The following is a 23,250-nucleotide window of genomic DNA, read 5'->3' as shown; positions in this document are numbered from 1 at the left end:
TCAGCACATGATCCTAAAAATGCATGAGTGCAACACATGGTTCTGCAGCTGAAAGCATGATGATGATGAGGATTGACAAATGGGAGGGTAATTCTACCATAAGAAAACTGGATTTTTTTTAAAAACCTCAATACCAACCTTCTTTATGCTGACGGCTGGACGTTTTGCTGCTTTAACAAAGTCACAGTCCAGTTTTGCCATTTCCCTAAACACATTTTCTGTCTGAAACTCTAACAGTCATTTCATGCAGGGACTTTCTACCATTAAGGCAGTCTATAAAGGTTTGCTCCAAATATGATCAAAGGATCGACTAGCAGCAAAAAAAGTGACTTTCAGTGAAGTGTGTGTGAGTTGTGCGGGATTGCAGGCCGCTCTTTAGAACATTTTTTATTAATAATTTTCAAAGAAAGTTAGTTGTAGAGTAAAGTGTAGTATTTTTTGTGTAAAATGTCTAACCAAGGAAATGCAGGGAAGGCTTATGTATAACTTTTATTTATTGAAAAGTATTAAATTACTGTATAACTAAAATCTATATTTTTAATTTGTCTGAAAAAATGACCTTTTGCATCTCAGCCTCACAGGCTTCAGTTATTATAAGAAAAAAATATTTTTTCTAATAAAAAAACTCACTTCAGAAATGTTTATATAAAAATGGTCCACTTTCCCCTTCTGAAGTTCCAGCTAAACAAGAAAATAAAAGAGTGCGATGTCGGCACAGAGAGGGACAACAAACAAGGAGAGCGACTGCTATCATGCACAACCCAGCAGCCACCTGGGGTTTTGGCACATGCCACGCCGAAAGAGGCAGTCACCGTGGTCCAGGCGCCACTCACCAACCGTACGTTCCTCACAACGTCACGTTCCCTCTGCTACAGCGTGAGCATCGCAAAAAGGGAAAGGCAGAGGCAGAAGGGGAAAGGTCAGGGTGAAGGGAAGCAAACAGGAATTAGAGAACCCAAAAGGAAAGAAAAGAAACAAGACAGTGCAGAGAGGATACAAGATGGAAGCAAAGGAATGAAATTAGTGTTTTAAAGCTCCATCACCAAAAGACCAGTGCTGAAGTAAGTCAAGAGTGTGCATAGCCTCAGCATGTTGGCAAAAAAAACCAACTAACGTTTCTCAGTCAACACATGCAGAAGTGGAGACCAGAAGTCCACCAGCTCCAGTAACCGAATAAAGTGGAACAACATGAGCGTAAAGAAAGTCAGACGAGACCACGAGGGGCTGACAGCAGGATCAGGAAAATGACTGCAAACTCACCAGAGTCTCTCCAGAGAGGACCTCCAGCAGGGAGATGAGGTTGTGTCCATCTCTGAGGTCCTCGTACAAGTCAGTGATGTGTCGCTGAACCTGCACACAAAACAAAGAAGAAAAAAAAAAGGATAAAGTATCATTATCACCTCTGCAGCTTGTATATCATGATCTGATTATTCAAAGTACTTTATTTGCAAAATATTGTTTTATGCTTTGGTGTTTATGAGTGTGGCGTTATTTCACATGCCAAAATGAATGAGAGCAGTTATTTCACGTAGCAGACACACGACAGCCCTGAAATCTTCTCAAAGCCAGAGAACAACGACATGTTCATGTTCATATGGGACAGACGCCCTCACTCACTCTTCCTCACATCAGATCTATCAACACTCAAACTGTTAGACTAACAAATAATCAAGAAACAAAACTTCTAATTTGGTGGGAAATATTCTGAAGGTCATCGAAGTGTCTTCTGCACACATCAAAGTTTGTCACATTGTTCCACAGCAGGGGCAGAGCTACAGGGAGGCAAGCAGTCCCCCAGCAAAAAGCCCCATGATTTTTGAGCCAATATTAATATTACTATTAGCAAGAAATCTTCAATATAGGCTGCTTTAAGCATTACAAACTTAACAAGTATAATAAAAAAAAAAAAAATAAACTTAGATTAAAATGTTTTCATTTACCACCTATCTGCAGTCCATATTAAATGTTCTAGTGCTGCAACTTTTCCACAGAGCTCTAGGTTTGGTGCAGCTCTGTTTTTTAAACACACCCACTTCCTGAAACACTTTTAATAACAGCGGCATTCATATTTATGTTCGTTTTAAACACTTTTTTCATCTTTGTAGCAATTACAGAAATAACTGACCTGTGCAAAAACATTTTTGGTCCTAAAATGTCAATGATCTTTTGTCGGATCCTCGACTTAATATTTACATGAGAAAAAAAAAAAATTGCTGTATCCAACAAATGTGGTTTTAAAAATGTCATCAAACCTCTTCTTGTTTCCGCAGAACTCCCAAAGATATGAAGCACTCCAAAGAGTTAAGAGGAGAAGCAAAAAGTAAGATTGGAATATTAGAAAAGTAACACTCGCATGCAGGCAGATATAAGTGTGTGCTCACACACAGCACCTACCTCTGCCTTCCAGTGCTGATGGAGAAAGATGAAAAGGGAGGGAGGAGGAACATGAAAAGAAGATGATGCGTGAGAGAAGATGGAAAACTAGGAGGTTGATTTGAGAGACAGACCAGAGGTCTGCAGTTAAACCAGAGGTTCAGAGAGCAGCTTGGGTAAAGCTGCTCAAATAAGTTGTGTGAGATGCGACACTGCAGATGGCAGTGTTGACAAAGCTGGCTGTCAGGAAGCGTATGTGTCCTCACACTTTAATCCCATGATTCTGTTGTGACAGAGTTAAAAATGCCTTAAGGCGACCAAAAAAGCAGGGCATCTATGGTCTTGCGGATCCAACTCTGAGGGATTTTCCAACCATCGACTCCTGATGGCAGAATCTGGCAGAGGTCTCAGACAGATTAACAGCACAGAAGAAATTCCTAAAACTTTATCACACTCCAGTTCCTGTAAGCCAACAAGTGTTCATCAAGCAGAAAATGCTACAGAGGAGCCAGCCTCTAACCCAAAAAGATAAGCTTTATCAGCGTTACAAATCTACAAAATCTGTCTCAACATTTTAAATAATTTGATAAACCTGTTTTAATTTTAAAAATAAATGTACAGATTGGGCTCATCTGCTTATCTTACATCAAAGCCTGAATTGCTCCCCTAGAAATAGCGCTGCTTAGTTGTTATTATTTGCAGTATGTGATGGAAGGACTGAGTATTTGGCACTGATGGATCGTTTTCTTGTTGCTCTGTTTCCCTGAGCAGCTTAACATGATCCACAATAAGAATCAAAAAGGTTTTTTTTTAAAGTTTTTTTAATCTGTAGACATTCATCTGGTTTTCATACAGCCAAAAAATCTGAACTCTAGAACTGATGCTCAGCAGCTGTTAAATGCTAAATGATAAAAACCTAATATAATAATGAACGTTAAAAATGAAAATAGCTCTACTGCCACAGCAAGTTGTAGAGCTGTAATTAAATACTTGATTTGATATCAGAATTTGTCTGTTTTTGGTATGAAAGAAGAGTTCAGTATCACACCAAGCTCTCTGGCCTTAGATTTGACAATTAGATCACTGCCAAACATTGGTGTTCATTTTTAAAAAAATGTTTTTTTCAGTAGTTCATTTACGTCATTTAAATGCCTGCCCAGTTTCCTAATTTTCACATAAAACTCTTCCATACATTTATAACACCATTTCCGTTTTCTAAAACTGCCTTTTAGCTGTTTGTAATTCAGAATTTGTGATGCATTTAACAGAAAAACAATTCACTCAAAAATGAATGTAAAAAATAGCTACTTTTTAAAGAGTTGCTACACTAAAAAAATTGTTTAAATGATAAATGTGTTCCTTAAAAAAGTATTTATTTCCTCTACGGGGTGGAGTATTCCTGATGATGTTTTGACACTCATACCCTGGAACCAGGAGCTTCCTGTTCTCCTGCAGATCCCTGAGAGTCTGGATCACAGATGTTCTAAAACGCTGCAGTTCTTGAGCACTAAATAAAGTGGATCCAGGTGTTGACATGTTCGCAGTTAACTCAGTCAGCATTGCTGAGCTTCCATGTGCAGATCTGATCTTCTGGTGCGTCTCTAAACTATTCTAATTGCTAGTTTTTTGGGAGTTCATATTTCTGTTTTTCAAACAAACCAGCCGCTTCAGTGTCTCCTCAGAAAATATTTTCAATAATGAGGTTGAAACTGTTGAAGCAGGTCAGCATCACCTTACGGGTCAGTTTTGGAATCCTTACTTGGAAAGTTATGTTGTAGGAATGATTAACGGCTTCTTCAGTTAAGGAGCTCCAATTAAATCTTACCTTTATCAGGTGTTTGTTGACCCATTTTGTGAAAGTCTTCTTCTGTACTCTGTCCCGTTCATCTGGAACACACAAAAAAGATGCCCTTATTAGCTTTTTCATCAAAGTAAAATAATGGTTTCAAGTGATTATCACATGATTTTTAGTCAGAAAGAAAACATTTTTTCAACTTTTCAGTCAAAAGCCAGTCTGTTAGTTACATAAACTAATGGAAACAAAAAAAAGATTAAAATAAAATCCTTTTTTTTTAACCGTTTTTCCAACCTTATTTCCCCACAATCTCAAATTATCGACCCTGGTTTGGTAGTTCTATTTTAGAAAATGCTTTGATATAAAAATAAAACAAGATGCTTTGCTGAAGTTTCAGTACACAAAGAAATGATTTGTATGCTTTTGCAGATCTAAAGAAAGAGGGAAACGAGTACAGAAGGACATTAGGTCGGCTCACTCATTAGATAATTGATTTAGGTAAACTGCAGAGGCAATAAACTGAGGAGGACTTCTGATGCATCTTCCTCTGGTGGAATAAAGCCTGCTCATCAAAGCTAATGCAAGAAATGTGTTGCGGTTTGCAAGACTGTTATTATTTTGGTTTAGATTCAAATGCCTGATTGCTTCTGCATATTCTGCACACGCCTGTGAAATGCATTCTTCTTATTCATCACCCATAACATGCTTCTTCAAGCCTCCATTGTTCAACGAGTGAACACTGGGTGACAAAACAAGATAGAGGCTTGATGATCCTTGATGAAGTGCTTACGAATGATAAGACGGTGACAACTGCAGTCTTTTCCTTATATCACTTATCTACACGTGGACTTTGGTCAAAGCTCGAGGAACAGAAGCTATCAGACCGAGACAGAACTGAGAAACCAAAGATGGAGACACCCTGCTGTGCCAAACTCCATCTGGGGGGGGGGGGCATGTCAGTGGTTTATGGAGACGCTCACAAAAATCAGGGCTTCAGCTTGAGACAACCACTGGGCCAGCGGAGACAGAGCATAAAACCTGTTGGATTTGTCAAAACCACTGAAGGACACCACAGAAGAAAACAAACTCACAAAGAGAGCTTTCTTTCCTCAAATGTATGGCCTGCAGGCCCCTATTCCGCCTCTTTATCTTGTGTGAAAGAAGCAGTTTACTTTGAGCCCACTGTGATGGAGCGATAGGGCTGACTATCTCATCAGGTTGTTGTCAGAGAATGCAGAATGCATGTACAATGCTAAGAGTGTTTAACTTCCTTCTTTTTAAATGGGAAATCATACGACTACATAAAGAAAACTAGGAAAAACGGTTCAATCATTATTTTATTTCTAAGGTAGGAGTTAGGCAGAGTGTTCCAATCAAAAGGAGGACTTGTGAAGGCACTTGGTTGGATTAATGAGAAGCAAAGGAACACAGATGCAGTCAGAACAAGTTCCAACTCCCACTGAAGCCCCAAATGACAAGACAGACCTGTAGTTAAAGACAAAGTTCTACCTTTTCTGTAATCCATGGCTTTGAGCCTCCCTTGGCAATACTGGTCCTCTATGAAAACCCCATCACTGCCCAGGCTGTCAGAGGAGTAGCTCCTGAAGCTTTGCTGCGTCGCCATACTGCTAAAACTGCAGCTAGACAACAGCCCTCCTGCCTCGTCCCAAACCCTGAAACACTGCTCCGGTCGGAGAGACCTTACCACTGGGTGGGAGTGTTCAGACTTCTGATTTAGTTCCTGGACTTTTCCTCAAACTTGTTTTTTCTTTTTTTTCCTTCAGCGGCTCTTAAAAAATGCCTACCTGCAGGCCATCTTGTCAAGAGCTGCTATTCATCACACAGACAGTAAGACAGACGGAGGAAGATGATCTTATAGCCCTGATATGCACAACCTTATTCACCTCAATCTTCATCACTTATAATCTTCTTTTCACTTTTCTTTATTTAGGATTCAAAATGACCCATTTTCAATTAAAAACATTTCAAAAACACCATTTCTTTTTTGATTAGAACAATGCTTTTTTAACACAAACACGCAGACATTAACTGTCCAGTTTGAATGCACACAATATTTGGTACAAGCAGCGTTTAACCTTACATTGGAGATAAACTTGCTCCTTATGTTGTGAATTTTTTTTCTTCCAAAAATTAATATCTGTTTAAAAAAATAATTCTGTTAAAGTATTATATAGGTCAATTATGATCCATAACACAATGGACAAAATCCTTGCCGTCTGACATCTAGGATGAATTATTGAGTTATGCCACTGTCCTTAGAAAATATTTTTATTATTATGATTTGTTTAGTAAAAAATGCTTTTTAGATAAAGTAATAATGGAAAATATATAACCCCTTGATGCCTGAAATCCACTTACAGCATTAAAAAAAAAATATATATTTAGATTTTTGCTTTCACATGTATGCTTAATTAAGGTAAGTTTGGAGCAAGTGGTTTGGTGTGTCAATAGGCACCAATGGGGTTAAGTAGCTATTGTAAATAAGCAGAGTTGACTGTTAAGATATGCAAATCACATCCAGCACAAAAACATCTGTCATGTCTACCTGCATGCAAAGAACATTTGCACCAAGTTCGTGGAATTACCCTTTCAAACCGTTTCTGTCCATCATGATAAATCACATTACTTAAGAGAGATGATCTTGCACAACAACTAACAACTTAGACAGTTATCTTCTGTGAGGGTTCTGACATGACTGCAAGGAGGGAGATGTTTTGGATGCCTGCAGAGAGGTGTGGCATGCTGGGACCTGACGAGTCAATGCTGCAGACATTCAGGATTCAGGACCGACAAACTTTAAAAAAAAAAAAAAAAAACTCCTTGTCAGATTGTTATACTACAATAGAAACAAGAATGTTAGTATCACTGCAAAATCTTTCAAATGATTTCACTTGCTCATTTTGAATTTCCTATCTAAAGATATAGAGAAATCTGTAAAATAATGTATGAAATCTCATTGAAATTCCAAATTGTACCTTGTTTTTTTTCAGGTTTCTTTGCTTCAGACTGTAAGATACACAGGACGTTTTTGAGGAAAAAAATGTGGAAGAAATAGACAAACTACTTCTCTTCCAGTTATGAATCACTCAAAAACAAAAACTCAGCGAGTCTCAATCCTATTTCCTGAAATGTTAAAGGTTATTTAAGGTGATTGTTGGCACAAACTATCAGTGAAACAAGTTCTCCACCGACATGAAGTCGGGAAAATATACTGAGAAAATATAATTTAAAAAGAAAAGTATTTGTCCAGCTGTTTGGGAAGAAAATAAATTAATTTCAAAAATTACTGATGACTTTAAAACAGATTTTTTCTGATGACTGCCACATAAAAAATTAAATGGTAAAGCACGGGGCTGGAAGTGTCATATTGGGGGGTGGTAGTGTACTGGAAAGAGGCAACCATATTTGCACCAAATATGTACATTTCGGTCTATAGACAGAAAAAAAAGAAAATTAATTTTGAAATATCTTGATATTCTGACATCTGTTAAAGTTTTCTGTTATTCTGAATAGCCGGGCCGTTACTGAATATTTCTGATCCTGCACGCATGTTGCTGCATGGGTAATTCTGTGAAATGCAGTTTCATGAATTTTTTTTAACAGGCACAATGAGGGCTGTGAACAGTTTACGATGACAGCTCTGCCATGGAGAGTCAGTGCATTCCTGCTCGAGGCGTGCCGGGCCATCCTGAAGGCGAGGGAGCCATCTCCCTACTTTGATAACTTCACGCAGCAGAAAACTCAAGTGTGTTGCGGCCTGTGCACGCTGTGGCATGCGGCATCTGTCCCACTGTGCAGGAATGTTTGAGAGCACAGAGCATCGTCTGGCTCCCAGATGATGAAGGGATGAGGATGTGAAAGCTGGATGATGGAGGAGGGAACCGTCAGGAATGGAAGCCTGGAGGCATTGCTGTTAAGGATAAATTCTGTTTCTAAACAAAGTGAGTCAACTCCCATAAAACAAACACACAGATGGTTTTTCCTTTTAAAATTGCTCATAAAGTGTTTGTTTCTCAATTTTCAAATCTCCTTTTTGGATGTACTTATGTGGGAGCCATTAAGAGACCTTAAGAGGATACACCTCCTGCTCTGTGGTGTTTGCCTCCCTCTTCTGGTTGGAAGGCTGTGGTACATAATCCAGAAACAGAGTTTTCTGCTTTCATTCAATTCACATGTAGCTGACAGCCTTCTAAGCTTTAAAAAGAGCTGAGGCCATGCAGCTAAGGGAGTTCCTTCTCTGAGGGTCACCCTGTGCTGACACAAGTCCATAGACACCCCCCCTACACAGAAAGTTGAGTTTGTGTTCGTGGTTGCCAAGACAACACAGCCTAAACACACAAAAAAATGGGGCTGCGGTCCACAACTCTGGATGGATTTGCAGAGTCCTCCTCTGACCAAGAACGAGTCAATGAAGCGTCAGAATACTCAAGTCTGAGGGAACGGCTGTCAACAAATCCTGTGGCCTCACAACCTGTTTGCTCGCTGTCGCAGGTCTATTATGCCAACTGTCACCAGGAGAGGAAGTGACAGAGACACACGTGTTGAAAGTTCAAATAGTCTATTATGCTGCAGAACTCAAAAGCACTGGAAGGTCAATCAAAAGTGGCTTTCCAGTGTCTATCTCACCAGCTGCACCCATCGTTATCTGTGCATGTTAATATATTTTTAAAGTGTCAGACTGGGCAAAAACGTCCCAGTCTGAAGGGTAGCTTTGGGGAGTGGGCATTGGTGAACGTATGGAAAAGGTTAGGAACGTCATCAACAACATAAACATCACTGCCCCTCCCAATCAGAATCTCCTCTTGTCACCGCCCTCCAAAGATCGGACAGGCGCGCGGCGCTCGGACCTACCTGCGCAGCACATCTGGCTGTACAAATGGAAGCCCACGTCCTCGCACCTCATTTCATGGATGTAATTTGACCGTTGGTAGGTAAAGCCCCTGTCCATCTGTCCGTGCCAGGCAGCCCCAGCGCGCACGGACTCCTCCGTTCTTCCGGCCATCTCGTTGCAAGTTTTTGCCGCGCGTAAAGTCAGCGCTTTGGAGTGTCCCGTGCGCGCCTCCCGCTAGTTTGTCTTTTCTTCATGAGCCTCAGAGAGGAGAAAAACCAGAGCCGTGTCAGGTTGCGGACACTTCGCTTCAAGCCCAGCCCACATTTTATTTAGCCCACTGCTCTGAAGCGCGGAGATCCCTCTGCTCCATCCTCCTTCGCTGCGCGCGCGGAGGACACCCAGCACGAGGAGCGCAGAATGAGACTCAATGTCCCCAGATCACAACACACGACAGTCCCAAAACCAGGAAACAAAAACAACTCCTGGTACGCTCTGATGCACCTCTGTTCAGCGTGAGAAGCACTTCTTTTATTGTGAGTGAAAGCTCTCAGGGCAGGATACAGCTTTGACGATTCCCGCCGACGATAAATCTTCAGCAGCTGTGCACCATAAATATCTTACAGACGAGGCTCATTTTCTCCCCCCTTTTTGCGTAACTTTGAGATCTGTTTTGCATTAACAGCAGGCAGTTAAAGTATAGGATTCAACGAAAAACATGTGGTTTCTGAGAATCCCACTTCAGTGCAGCCGTCCAAGCTCCTCCCATGTTAACTGTGATAATTTTTTGTTCTTTTAAATCCAAAATCCGGGCATGCCCCACTGGGCGGAGGCCCCGGGGAAGACCCAGGACACGTTGGAGAGACATCTCTCGGCTGGCCTGGGAATGCCTCAGGGTCCCCCCAGAGGAGCTGGAGAAAGTGGCCAGGGTGAGGGAAGTCTGGGCATCTTTGCTTGAACTGCTGCCCCCGCGACCCGGTTAAGCAGAGGAAGATGGATGGATGGATAAATCCAAAATAAAAGGATAACACCAACATGATTTACTGAAGAATAAAGCAATTTAGATTAACTTATAATTTTTAAAGTTTTTTTTCCAATAGTTTTACTGTTTCAGACTGTAAAGCCTTGTTTCCACTGAGCAGTTTACAGTTTGATGTTTTGAGGTTTCTGTCATAAAATGGACCCATTAACTGAACTGTACCATTTTTGGTCCCTGTTGGTTGTAGGTCAATAGAAAAATGGAATGGAACAGTTAGGGTGGAGCTACTGTCATCACACAATGAAACCCGTTGATTGGCAGAATGTCATTATGACAAAAGAAAGCCAGCACTAACACTTCCAAATATTCAAGTTTGCCTTTCAGTTGGCGTGTTTCAGGAAAAGATGCCTGCAATAAACAGCAAGGTCTTGTCAGCACTGGATTTACAAAGATTCCTTGCCGTCCTCGGTGATAGGAGCCTTAACCCTTCTCCTCTTTTCGGCCGTATTCCTCTTCAACGCCTGCAATATTCTCTCAAACAACATTAAATGATTTGTTTATACAAAGTACCAAAAGCCAAGAGGTAAAAAATAAGCTGCTGGATGACCTCTATTGTTGTCGTTGATAGTGTCGCTTTTACTCTAGTCACACTACTATGGCGCAAAGTTACGCATCAGTCTACACCCCACATGTGCCGTGATGAGCCAACTTTGAGTGAAAACGCTCAGTTGGACCATTCTAAACCTTACCGTACCGCTCAGTAGAAACGAGGCTTGAGAGTATCAGCCAACATGTCAAAAGTGAGCAGGGTTATTTGTGCTTCTGCGTCCAAATATTCAAAATTCTATAGAGATTAGCAGTTTTTCATATCCATATCACAAGACATCTATTCAAAACTATCAAAAGCTTCGGTTTAAATATTCAAATCTTGAATCTACAGAAGGAAAAAACAAAAAAAACAGGAATATGGAAAACACTATACCATCGTTTTTGCAAAATATTTTTGTTTATGTTTTTTTGTCCATTTAATTTTTTATATCCGAGTCAGCTTCCTGTCTTATTTGGGAAGCTCTGCTGCTTATCAAAATACATTTCATGTGTGTCCACATGGCTTTTGATCATTTCCCCACCTGCCTCCTCTTGTTATCCCTCCCACAGTAGAGTCACCTTGGTTATATTTAGTCTATAAGATTTTCTCAGTGGTTGATGGGGTTCTTTTTTAATGATTCAAATTAAAAGTCATTAATTTCCTGTTTCCTAATTTTGCTAAGTTAAAGGGCAATTATCTTGTTTAGGTAGGTGGAACTCCTCACTAAAAAAACAAAACCATACTACCAGCAAAGAACCAACACCTCCTGCAGACACACACAATGTATGTACTTTACTTTGAAAGTTTTAAGACATTTTTATATACTCTGGGCACGAAGAAATGTGGAGGAATCTGCATTGTTCCATCAATGTTCTGTTTTTATCTCTAGATCAAATCTAAACACGATCATCTCCTGTGGTGACGCGGAACAGGATTCATGGTTGTTCAACGCGAATCTGCTTTTTCCACAAAGTCATATTTTGTCTGTAAAATAAAAGCTCTTTCATGATGAACACAAAGACACAGATTGCATTGATACTATTCTAACTGTTCCTTTTCCACAAACATACAATTCTACAGCCAGCAGCTGTTTTATTCATACCACTAACCCCCTGTTTATATGTAAATATGCTTAGTGAGGAGGAGGGGTTATGGTAGGTCAAGTTCAAAGCTTTTCTCTACAAGTTCCTCCATTTTCTGTGTTCCAACGCACATGGATAACTCAAGCTGAACCTTTAGAAAGTGAGCCATACAAGAACGAGGTGGTGAGAAGATCCTTATGGAATAACTTTAATATCCCACTAAAAAAGATGTAATTTAATATTTTGTAAAAGCGTTTTTAATCATGATTATGCTGTTCTTAGCCAAAAATTAAAAAAACTGTTTCCTTTTCTTGGACATAGTTTCTGCAGAGCGGCAGTAGCAAGCGCAAATAAAGCAGTGCAAATAAAAAAAATCAGCAGATTGAAGCTACAAGTTTGTTGAGGTTTTTTTTCTGTTGCATGTGATGTATAATCTCCTAATAACTTTGTTTGGTTTGGTGAGTCAGCAGCAGTGAAAATTTTCTGTTTTTGTTGCCTTACCACTATATCAGACATCTGTTTCCTTGTTTTAATGCATTTTGCAACTGTGGCTTCGATGGATGCCAGACAGTATTAAATGACTTTATTACAACAGGATTGCATTGTGTCTGTGTCCTTCAGTATTTTTTTTCTCTTTTTTTTTTTTTACTTTCAGTGGAGGCAGAGCTGTCCTCACACTGTTATTACTGCTTTGGTGAAAGGAGGCAGGAAAATGAGTCACAGCTGCAAACCACGAGACCAAGCCTAAACCCGATCCTGCAGCATGGGGCATAGAGTTGGCTGCCCCGATCTCCTGCCTCCTCCAGCATTGCTGGTGCAGATCTGGGTGTGGTTTCCCAAACGGATTAGTCAAAATCAGAGTTGCAGATGAAGAAAATGACGCGTTCTGATCCTAAGGGATTTCAGACACTTTCACACAAAACCATTAACCATTGCTTTAGGGAATCGACAAAAACTGGCAACAACAATCCAAACAGCATTTAAGACGTTTTATAATCTAAGGGAACAGGTCAGCAGGAGCATGTGTTATGACTGTCTCCAGGGTACACAGTCCATCAACCTCGGTTTACTACCGGCAGCCAGTCGCCATGTGTGGTGATCTGTGGGCTTTTTTTAACCCGCAGCCTGAGCTAAAGCCCTTTTACCTACTTTCACCTTCCCGCTGTGTCACCTTATTACTCTAGCAAACTGTAGGTCAGTTTACCTAAGTGGATAAATTCTCCACTCAGCCATGAAAAGTAGAGTTAGGTCACACTGGCGTCACCAAAAGAGGCAGGCAGTTGCTGATTGTCCGCTTAACTGCTCCAGACTCAGATAAAGATTGCATATGATTCTTGGTTTCAGTTTGCCTTGCAATGTTAGCCATTAAAAAGGTGTTTCCAGGGAACTTTATTTGATCAGGATGCCAAACACTTGGTTTCCTCTTTATATATAACCACACTGTAGATATTAAGACACATATTTTCTCACAATTTGTACTTAGACACATTAACCCTTGACATGATTTCCCAGCTAGCACTAAAATACCAAGGTCAAATAGACAACTACAGCCTTTTTAAACATTTTGTTGCAGTCAATGACAAACTCAAAATATGAAAAGGGGAAAAAGTGTGGCGTCCCGCATTTTCCGTTTTGGCTCAATTAAAGATGTATCTTTTTTAGCTCTACAGTTTTATCCATGTAGATTGGCTATAATGCCACCACAACCTTGAACATTATGGAAAACAATTCTAAACAAAACAAAGAAAAGCATGAAAATCAATGCAAGACGTCCATTGATATTGTTTTAGAACTGAAGATATGACCTGTATTTTGCGCCTGTTTTGTGAGTAGTGTCACAACCTGGTGGATTTGAGCAAATAAGGAAAGACTAAATCAATAAAACGATCTAATAAACAAATGAAGCCAACATCCAACAATCCAGCAATGCAACAATGTCATCAGTTTAACAGACAAAAACAAAGAAAACAATTCTTGGTTGTATTTCTTGCTTTTCTGCTCCTTTGAAGAAGCTGTTGTACTATCCAAATCTCTGCCCCTTTACAGGTAAGATTCTGTCACGCAGCAGCCTTTGTGTCAAGCTTTTTTTTAATTATGTTTACTAGTTGTGATTTACACACTTTATTGGTGGTCCCTTCAGGTAAAAAAAAGACACACAATAAGTCTCTTATTCCATTTCCTCATATTTTTCTTTTAGGCGATCCATTTGCAAAGCAGTCTTTTTACAGTTGAGATGTTTAAATTATTAAGCTCTGCAGAAAAAAAAGCTCAATAAAAAGATGTATTGACAGTAGGGGATTTGCACACTATATCGTTTAATGGCAGCATCATTTCCTTCTGCAGAATAAAAGATCTCATCCATAGAACTGAGAACTGTGTTCATTTGGGCTTAGTTAAAGCTAGAATTTGGATCCATGCTGCAACAGAAGCCCTCAAACTTCAACAAAGGACTTGTTCATAGACTGTGGTGTCTCCAGTAAAACAAAAGGGAAAAGGGTCTTAGTTATTTCGGAAAAATAAAATACAACCAAAGTTAAAATATTTTGTTTCAAAAATATTCAACTAATGATATATATTTTATTTATAAAGTGTCTTTCAAACTCACAAGGTCATTTTACAGCAGACAATTAGGACTTTTTGCTGCTTTAAAAATATTCACAACCAACTGTAGTAAATACGCTTCCTTTCAACTGCTTCATTTGAAAGGGACTAAACAATTTTGATTCGTTTCAGAGATATAACGAAATTACTGTGATGATTGTCTCATGCTTTTCAGTTTTCTTGGCTGGAGTCCACGCATGTGGGGTTACCAAACAGGTCTTTGTGTCTTGATGTTCAAGAGAAAGAGGAATCCTTAAATTTGCCGGCGGGCGTGTTGCCTGCAGAGCTGCATTGTGACGGTCTGTGTCAACAATAAAAAGGACCCGCCTCAGGTGTGTCTGCTTAGATTCGGGCCAACTCCAAGAGTCTTTTCATTTTTTTAAACCCACAGCTGGGCTTCCGTATCATGCAATGTTCATTTGCAAGTTAAACAAAATAAAACAGGCTTGACAAGCTTCTGTAAATGCAGCCAAATCCACCTCTAAGTACAACTTGGGAGCACAGCTAACTGGAGCTTGCACAGACAAAACCTTTATACTGAACCAGACTAATCTGCTCCTCCACACAGCCGGCATTTACAGGGTTAACAGAAACAATTCATTCCACAGGAAACCAAACCCTAAGAGGGAGAAAGAGGGGGGCAGAGAGGAGGAGTGCCCGCCATGATCACACAGCGCAAGAGGCAGCAACCAGAACACACAAGGACCGCCGGTGACGCGCAGTTTCCACAGAAAGCCTGGAGAAGCAGCCGTCTCTTTAGTCCACCACCAGAGTGAAGCCACCACCTGTGCGCTTACCTTCACTCTCTGCTCTGCGCACCCTCCACCGCCAGACGGCAATTAAGGTGACGACGTGGCCCACAACCACCAAGGTTGGGAACACATTTCCAGGGGGGCTTGCCGGCATTAGGGCTTGGTTCAGTGTGGAGAGTCCTGGGCTCTGTATAGGCAGGGTGAGGGAGGAGGGGCGCAGGCAAAAGGTGAAGGGGGAGTGGAGAAGAGGGGTCAGCGTCTAGGGGTGGGATGCCATCCCAAACTCCTAAAACCAGAGACGTGGCCAAGTTGTCTGGGAGTTTAAAGAGAGGCAGCTCTCGTCCTCCGGCAGGGACAGCCAGTCACTCCCTCCCCTCCCTTTTTTCCCTCTGTTCTTTACTACTACAGTTCCTCCCTTTCTCGCACAGTACTCAAAGCTGGTTTAGAGTTTTCTTTTGCCTGACATGGCTAAAAATAAGCTCAGAGTGCCTGGGCTCAGCCGGCTCCTTCCTCCCTGCTGGCACTGGCTGGGTTTTCTTTGCCCGCTGCGGCGTATCTGCAGAAGTTAATAATACATGAAGCAGTTTGGTGTGGCCGACTGTGCTCTCCTTCAGGTCAGCCCTGATAAGAGCTGAACTCGAGTCAAAGTTTCCAACTTCTTCTCCGCTGAAAACGCTTTCCTTTCAATCCATTTTCCATTGTGGTTTATGAGCCACAAGTGATCCAAGCCTCCACATTTTATTTTCCCACTAACTATCCGTTCTTTCTTATTTTGTAACTCCTCTACAAGCTAATCTCTTCCTTGTGTAGGGACAGTGCAGCCAAATAGCATAAAACTACCAACCCCCCATTCTGCTTCACCACAAAAATGTTTGAGAAACTGCAACACAGGAGGCATTAGTACACAAATATACATTTTTTTTATTCCAGTAGACTTGATTCAAAGTTTTCCTTGATCTTTGAGAGGTATGAAAGCACCTACAGAAATACCTAAGACACACCTGCTTCCATCTGTTCGGCGCTTCAAAGGAGAGACATGACTGTCGTCAATGTCACCCTGTTAGACGCTCAGAAACCCAACACCACAACTTGTGTTACCGTCACACATTGACAATCCAGCTCCGCCGCGGAGCAACTAAAATAGACAATAGCATGTTGACCTGATGGTGCCTTTGACATAAGCACAATCAAGGAACACAGAAGGTGATGTGATGTAAAGGTCCGGCACTGACTTAGCACTTGTAAGGACTCTGGAAGAGTGCCCCCAGCGCTGTTGCCTCAGATTAGACAGATAAAGACTCCTGATTAAAGATTACGAGTTTGAAGAAGGAAGGTATTAGGGAAATCCAGATCAGACTGGCACTTTTTACTAAAACATCTGAAGGTTGAGCCCAGAGAAAACTGCAGGGAAACAGTGCAGATGTGTGGAAAAAAATAAACTCCAGCACTCTTTCATGGGCGGGGTCAGCTCCATCCCACTCCCCTCACATGCAAACAGCCAATAACTTCAATACAGTTCTGCACTCTCCCACATTAGCACCAAAGCTAAACATCCCAGAACGACTCATACTGAAAAATTTAAACAGATTCCTTTTAATATCCCTCTAATTTCAGTGAAAGAGCAAGAGAAAGTTCCGGTGAGTAAAGAGTCATTTCCATTTAAGAAATTCCACCGCACAGCGGATCCTTAGATTTGATGCATAATGCATTTGCATACTGCTACTGCAGAATCCTGCAGATCACTTCCAAAAAATGACACAAATCTAACCTACCATGGTCTCGTGGTCCACAACAGAAACAGCAGCACGAGTCCATCTTCCCTCAGCGTCTTCCTCACTTTTAGAGAGAATGTAGAACTGCCAGGGAGTCAGCTCTAACCTCCTGACATTGTGTTCTGATCAAAACCAGGGGGGCGTGCAAAAAAAGGAAGAAAAAAAAAAAGAAGGGGAGAGGAGCAGAGGGACGGCTGGGGAGGAAGAACTCGACAGTTCTGCGAGTTTGATTTGATTTGTCAGGCTTTCCTCAGTGGAAAGAGCATCTTGTATGACAAGCACGGCTGGACAGAAGCCATATGTGGGGGGCTCAAAAATTCTCAGGACGTTTTCTTAAAGAGTTTAGACAAAGAGCGGAAGGCAGGATTTTTTTTTTCTGTTACTAGAACATGAACCAGATGTTCTGCAGTAGAAAAGTCTTGGAAAAGTTGGAAAAAAGTGGAAGAGCACAAATCCATCCACAGAATCACGACAGCAACAAATGATATTTTTGGGTTGTCAACTGATCTATTGATCTTTGTTTTATGAAACCGATTAGTCACAATTATTCTGCTTTCATCCAACCATGTCAGCTTCAAAAATCCATCAGAAACACACATTACTGAATATTTGTGAAGCAGCTTCTTTTCTTTGCACCAAATTGGAAAAATGAATGCTTTTATCAAGCTTCAGTTTTCACCATATTACTGACTATTAGTGCAGCCGGTCAACTTGCTTTAACCATAGATTTACTCAGGGCTCTATGCAACACATTTGTGCAGTTTTAAATGTCTAAATGAACAAAAAGTCATCTGGCTTCATCAACTGTTCACTCTCTTTTGTGCATATAAAAATAAAAATTCAAAATGTTCTCACGATCAAAATTGACTAAGAATTAAGATTAAAATCAATTTCTTGGTAAGTTCATTCATTTTCATCTTACTTCCCGGTTAAACACAAGTACGATTTAAAATGCACTGAATGTTTAAAGTAAACCTTTTAAACTTCTTTTAGTTTGTTTAAATTTAACAAAAACCTTACAAGAGGTTTTGTTGTATCTATTAATGTGGTTATTGTGGACATTTTTGCCCACCCAAGTCTGTGTTCTCTGTTCTGTATGCAGCAACCAGTCAGGAGCTGCAGTCTACACCCCAAAGGAAACTTGAACATCAAACCATCCTGGGAGGTGTCTAACATCAGGTCTGCACAATCATTTGTGCAGAACAGACTGGTGTGGAGTCAGATCTAGCAAACACATCCCCAAAAAACACGTCTCTTTTTCCCAAAAAACAAACAAACAAACAAAAACATTCATACCAGCTTTTCACCATCTGCTCCTCCACACACCACCAACAAAGCATTTCTGTGCTGACACCTTTTGGTCGGAAGACAGAACTGTACAAGGACTTCCTACCTTGGCCGTGCTGAATCAGAGCCTCCATGAAGTTTCCTGTCCAGCAAATTTCTGCTCCAGCTCAGAGTTTCTGCCTGACTTTCCTTTACTTTGGTTACATGAAACACAGGTAGCAGATTCAAAGCCGTCTGTTCCTCCACTCTTCAATGCTCTTGTCACCTAGTGACCTTTATGACCGTTGGAGTGAAAAGCAGAAGAAAGGTGGCAACTTCCACATAGGGACTGCCGTGCCGGAAAAAGTGACTGCAAGTGAATTGTGCTCATATCTGCCAGTCTCTGCTGAGTCATGTGCACCAGCACTGGCAGCAGACCAGACTCAGGCAGAGCAAATGGGACATTAAACCAGGCAGACCTTCTTCAACCAAAAAAACAGAAATAAAAGGCAGTTTCCCCCCAGAAGATGACAGAGCTCACGTGAAAACAGAACACGAATTTACAGAAGAAGTTATAAAGATATCAGCATAGATAAGTTTTTCATTGCTCCAACAATGTCTGCCTGGATAACATTTTTCCCACACATTTTCTCTATTTCACACCCAAAGCAGGCAAAGAGTATAGCAAAGCCTTTATGCACAAAAGTGTAATAAAGACGCACATAACTCAAGATTGTTGGTCACAATCTGATCCTGCCCTACACCCCCCCACAGCTTCTCCTCTTCACTGTGTCCTTCAAAACAGCAGGGAAACATTTTAACATCTTTCTTTTTCTATGGGTTTTACAGAGGTCTGTGTGAAACCGCAGAAGGAGCAAAACACTTCTTCACTTCAAACCACATTGACACACAACAACACCTGGTTTGGAAAAGTGGCAATCATCCACTGAATCTAATAATTTTAGGTTGTAGAAACCAGCTTGACTGCTGCGTTCCCATCCTACAGAAAAGTATTAAGTTGATAATCATGAGGTGGATCTATTATGACCCCTTCAACACTTAAAGAACCATTCGGGTTGATTTATCAGCAACCACAACCCAATATTAGCCACAAAGTCTTAACTCACCCTTTAGAGAAATTAAAAAAAATAATTTGCATTTATGTTTTAGCTATTATGTACCATTATATAAACAGTTTTTTTTGGCATAAATAAAACAAAGAGAAAATAGCCTTTTTTTTCAAAATATGAAATAGTTTATAACTCTTGACAGAGGTTCACATGACTCCCTTTCAAAATAAAAGACACAAAGTATCAATTCAATGCAGCAAATTAGTAGAAGTTGTGTAATGTTGTGTTGGAACCTCGTGGAGTAATACATGTCCTTCATTTATTTGGGAATGATTTGGAAAAAGTTTTAGTTTACTCTACTTTTTTAACTTTTTACTTCACAATAAAAACTTTTTTTTTTTTTTTTTTAACCAAAGAGCCACAAGTGGCTTCGAAGCCTCAGGTTGCAGAACCCTGCCCTAGAAAATTTCAAACATGGAAGACCAACAGTACCAAATATTTCTATGAGGTCTACATGATTACGTGCAATCATGCAGTAACACACTGAAGTCCTACATGGTGACTTCCTCCTCCCTTCATGGCCTTTCGGTTCATTTTATTTTAGATGCCTATCCTTCCCAAACAGTTCAGTCTCCAAATTCCAAGGGTGAGTAATTGCTTTTCTGTGGTAAGTTTGCATTTTCTTTTAATAACATATGTGACACTGAAGTCAAAGTTCTGCTCTTTCACAGCCCACAACCTATTTGGAAAACCAAATCTTAAATTCTGAACTGCTTAAATGCAGATTTTTTTTTCTTTCACTGCCAAACAGAAAGGAAACATTTTTTCCTAATAAAACAACTGTACAGTTGTAAATGTTTTTTAGTTATCCGGCATTTAAAATTTTAGAAAGTGATCAACAAAAAATGAAGACGTTTCAAGCATTGAAATTCCAGTCTAATTGCACCACAGAATGTGCAACAATTGTATTGTTCCTGCAATTTACAAATTGAAACAAAGCCTGTTTTTATGTTTGAAAAAATGGAAGAACTTTCTTCTGAAAAATACCAAATTATTTGCGTCAATTTAGCAAAGATATTTTCCCAGAAAATAACTCTCAATCAGAAAGTTTGTTTAAAGAAATTGTGGTTGATTAAAACTAAATAAAATAAAAAATGAACCCAACACACATGTAAGAATTATTTAGTTTTCTGACCAAATTTGAGATGTGGTTTTAATAGTAAGGAAGGAGATGACCGAGCAATCAAATGTAACTAGCTCTTCACAGATTACATTTGTGGCTGCTTAGGATACTCCATCCAAACTGCTTTTTAGACGCCTTCAAAGCTGGAAGTAGTTAAAGAAACAGAGGTTTCATTGTATTCTAAACCCCGCAGCGTAATAAAGTATACCCTAATGTCAAAGTGCCACATTGGTTCCAGAATATGTAGCTTGGAAAGACTGACTGTGAAGGTCAAATCACTCAAGTACGGACAAAGTCCCATTTTTCTCCCCATCTGTCCTCTCAGGCCTCATCCCAAACCAGTCAAGCCCATAATGGAAAAGCCATCAAGTCTTTCCACTCCTCATCATAGAAGTGTCAGCATTTAAGCTTCTGTTACTTCGGGTCTCCTGAGACCCACAGAGAGTGGAGCGCAACAATCCAAAACCCCGGTGCCAGCAGGGATTTTCAGGCAGGATGTTTGGAAAATGTTAGGCAGAACGAATCCTCCTACGTTAAGGAACCGAGCCACCACTCCCCTCTTTACCCTACACATACATGCACTCACTCACACAAAGTTCTGGCTGCAGCTGCTAACCATTCTGTAATTAATATCTGATTCCTCACAGTGATGAGCCACAAGATGTGCAAACACGGACACAAACATCTGGCGCCATTTGGAGGCGTGTGCACTTAAAGTTAATTAACCCCTGCAGTTTTTTGGGTTTTTTTCCGATCTCGTTGATAATCCAATTTGCCCCCGTTTTCTTGACTTATAATGCAGAGAGGGGAGGGTTTGTGTACCAATTAAAGAAGGCCTTTCAAGTTGAAATGTTTTTAATGACAGAGAGTGAAATGTACCCCTTCTGAGACCATCACTGCAGTGATATTTACAACAGATGAAGCTCTCCTGCAGATGAAAGGGTAAATAGATGCTGCCAGCTCCATGGTATTTTGATAGCCTGTCAAATGGATGGGGATGATATACAGATGCAGAAAGTGAAGATAAATAGAAAGAATGTCTTACGAGTGAGAAACCCTGCTAAAATTGAAAGCAGGGAGACATTCTGAAAAAGAGGCACCGTCGCCTCCAACATCTTTTTTTGGTAAAAGTCCTCTTTTTACAGAGCCAAACTTCAAGACTGAGCAGTTCTCCTTCATAGAATGCAGCTTTTTTTATTTTTTGCAGATGTTCTCCATTACCTGCCCTGTGGCTCTAAATCAAACAAAATAACCGTAACAGAACCTTTGGGTTTGGTTTCCACCACAAAAACACTGATGGACAGAAATAAAACCAGCTGCACCTAAGTTTGAACAAAGACTTTTCTACCTGAACAAAAAAAAAAACAACCTGCAAACGACATTCAATGAGAAAGCAATGCTGCAGAGTTAGTCAGAGAATAAAGAAACATTACAGAAGGGCCCTAAAGTTGATTCTGACTGGTAAATCAGGTGAAACATATACATGAGTTGGCTTGTTGAGGCAGTTCTACAAAAGCAGCAAAAAGACTCCTTTCATTCACAGCTGTTAAAGACTGCTTTCAAATAAACATAAAATACTCCCTGCATACCAGGACACACTTCATAGAAAACAATAAAACATTTTCAGGGGGCCTTCCAAATCGTTAAATGGAGGTTATGACATTTGGTGATGTGGGAAAATTGCTGGGGGAGGGGCTATTGCTTAAAACCTACACAAACATCTGCTGAGAAACTCTTGGTCCATTGTGCAACTGTCACACTTTACAGTCAGTATGCAGTGCAGTGAAAATCTTTACCTAATAAAATCGGAACTTGCTTCAGTGTACATGCAAATTAAAAAAAAGTGTTGAAATGTGTTTCTGTTGAAATGCAAATACTTAAGACTCCGCCCTCATAAAAAAAACGCATTGTTAAAACTAAAATACTAATAATAAGTAAGCAACAAACATTTTAAAATGAGGGAGATTCAAGAATAAACGGCCAGAGTGACAGCTGTAACTTGGATTTCTAATCCATAATTTGAAAAAACGTTTGAACTACAAAATCTTTGCCTCTTGATTGTGAACAGTAAGAAAAAATAGCCAAAACTTTTAGATTAAACCATTTCACCTTTTTGGATTTTTTAATGGAGGTTTTTTTTTTTTTTTTTAAACTCCATTTCTTATGCGTTTTAGAAAATGTAAATGTGGGAATAAAAACAAACAATTCAAGTTAATATTCATCCCCGGTAATTCTACATTGAATTGTACTACTTGCTGACTACTGTAAATCAGCTGTGCTAAGTTTTTTGGTTTTTACATCATAAAAATGTTCGTAGACAACAAAATGATATCGTCTCCTCTTCATCACAACTGTTTATCACATGGACAATTTGATAACTCAAAGCTTTCTTTGGAAGTATTTTGTTGGTGTACGTTTACCAGTTTGCAGTGTTGACAGATATTCTCTAATTTATAAATTTTAGCCCAAAATAAAAGTCAAGGTTTCCTTTTTATTTTTGATAGAAACATGTCTTAATATGTCAAACATTTAAGACATATTTCATCCACAACCACAAGGCGTGCTAAGTACCTGGTGGGTGAAACTCCTGTGTCCACAGGAGCTGGGACCCCCCCAGACCACAGACTTCAAACCAGCTGCCAGTCACAATAACGTGAACACTCAATGTGTTGCTCAAATTCTGTTTAAAAAATAATATGCTGCTATAAATGATACAAATAATGTCTCTGAATAGGAGAGTCTTTGTATGTCCTATAAGCTGTTGCATTGATGATAATGATGTATGCTTACATCTTAACAGATGTGATCAAAGATGACCTTTTCATTTACATTTTCTGTGTGCTACACAGTCACTTCTGTGTTGAAATACAGTAGCAATGTATTCTCGGCTCTATCTATGCAGCCCCTCTAGCACCTTTGATATCAGTCCATTTGTTTGT

General features: G+C 40.0%; 1 protein-coding gene across 21 annotated transcripts in view; it reads right to left on the bottom strand.

Annotated features, from left to right (window-relative positions):
* Positions 1 to 23,250, bottom strand: part of LOC101160251 (plectin) — a 91,430-nt gene that overhangs the window by 31,181 nt on the left and 36,999 nt on the right. For 3 of the 21 annotated variants that reach the window (XM_023959981.1, XM_023959982.1, XM_023959985.1), the window contains 4 exons: positions 4,199 to 4,260; positions 2,395 to 2,409; positions 1,261 to 1,350; positions 834 to 869 (listed from right to left, as the gene is read on the bottom strand). In XM_023959981.1, coding sequence (XP_023815749.1) covers positions 834 to 869; positions 1,261 to 1,350; positions 2,395 to 2,409; positions 4,199 to 4,260 — 203 coding nt within the window. Of the gene's footprint in view, positions 1 to 833; positions 870 to 1,260; positions 1,351 to 2,252; positions 2,273 to 2,394; positions 2,410 to 4,198; positions 4,261 to 5,677; positions 6,987 to 9,040; positions 9,353 to 15,065; positions 15,485 to 16,792; positions 16,921 to 23,250 lie in introns of those variants that run through there. The other 18 variants (XM_020707208.2, XM_011481040.3, XM_011481042.3 and 15 more) reach the window with 15 other exon arrangements.

The sequence above is a fragment of the Oryzias latipes genome, chromosome 11 (assembly GCF_002234675.1).
Source record: "Oryzias latipes chromosome 11, ASM223467v1".
In the NCBI taxonomy this organism is placed as follows: Eukaryota; Metazoa; Chordata; class Actinopteri; order Beloniformes; family Adrianichthyidae; genus Oryzias; species Oryzias latipes.
Note: the sequence above shows the minus strand (reverse complement) of the source record. Positions and strands in the feature narration are given on the sequence as shown.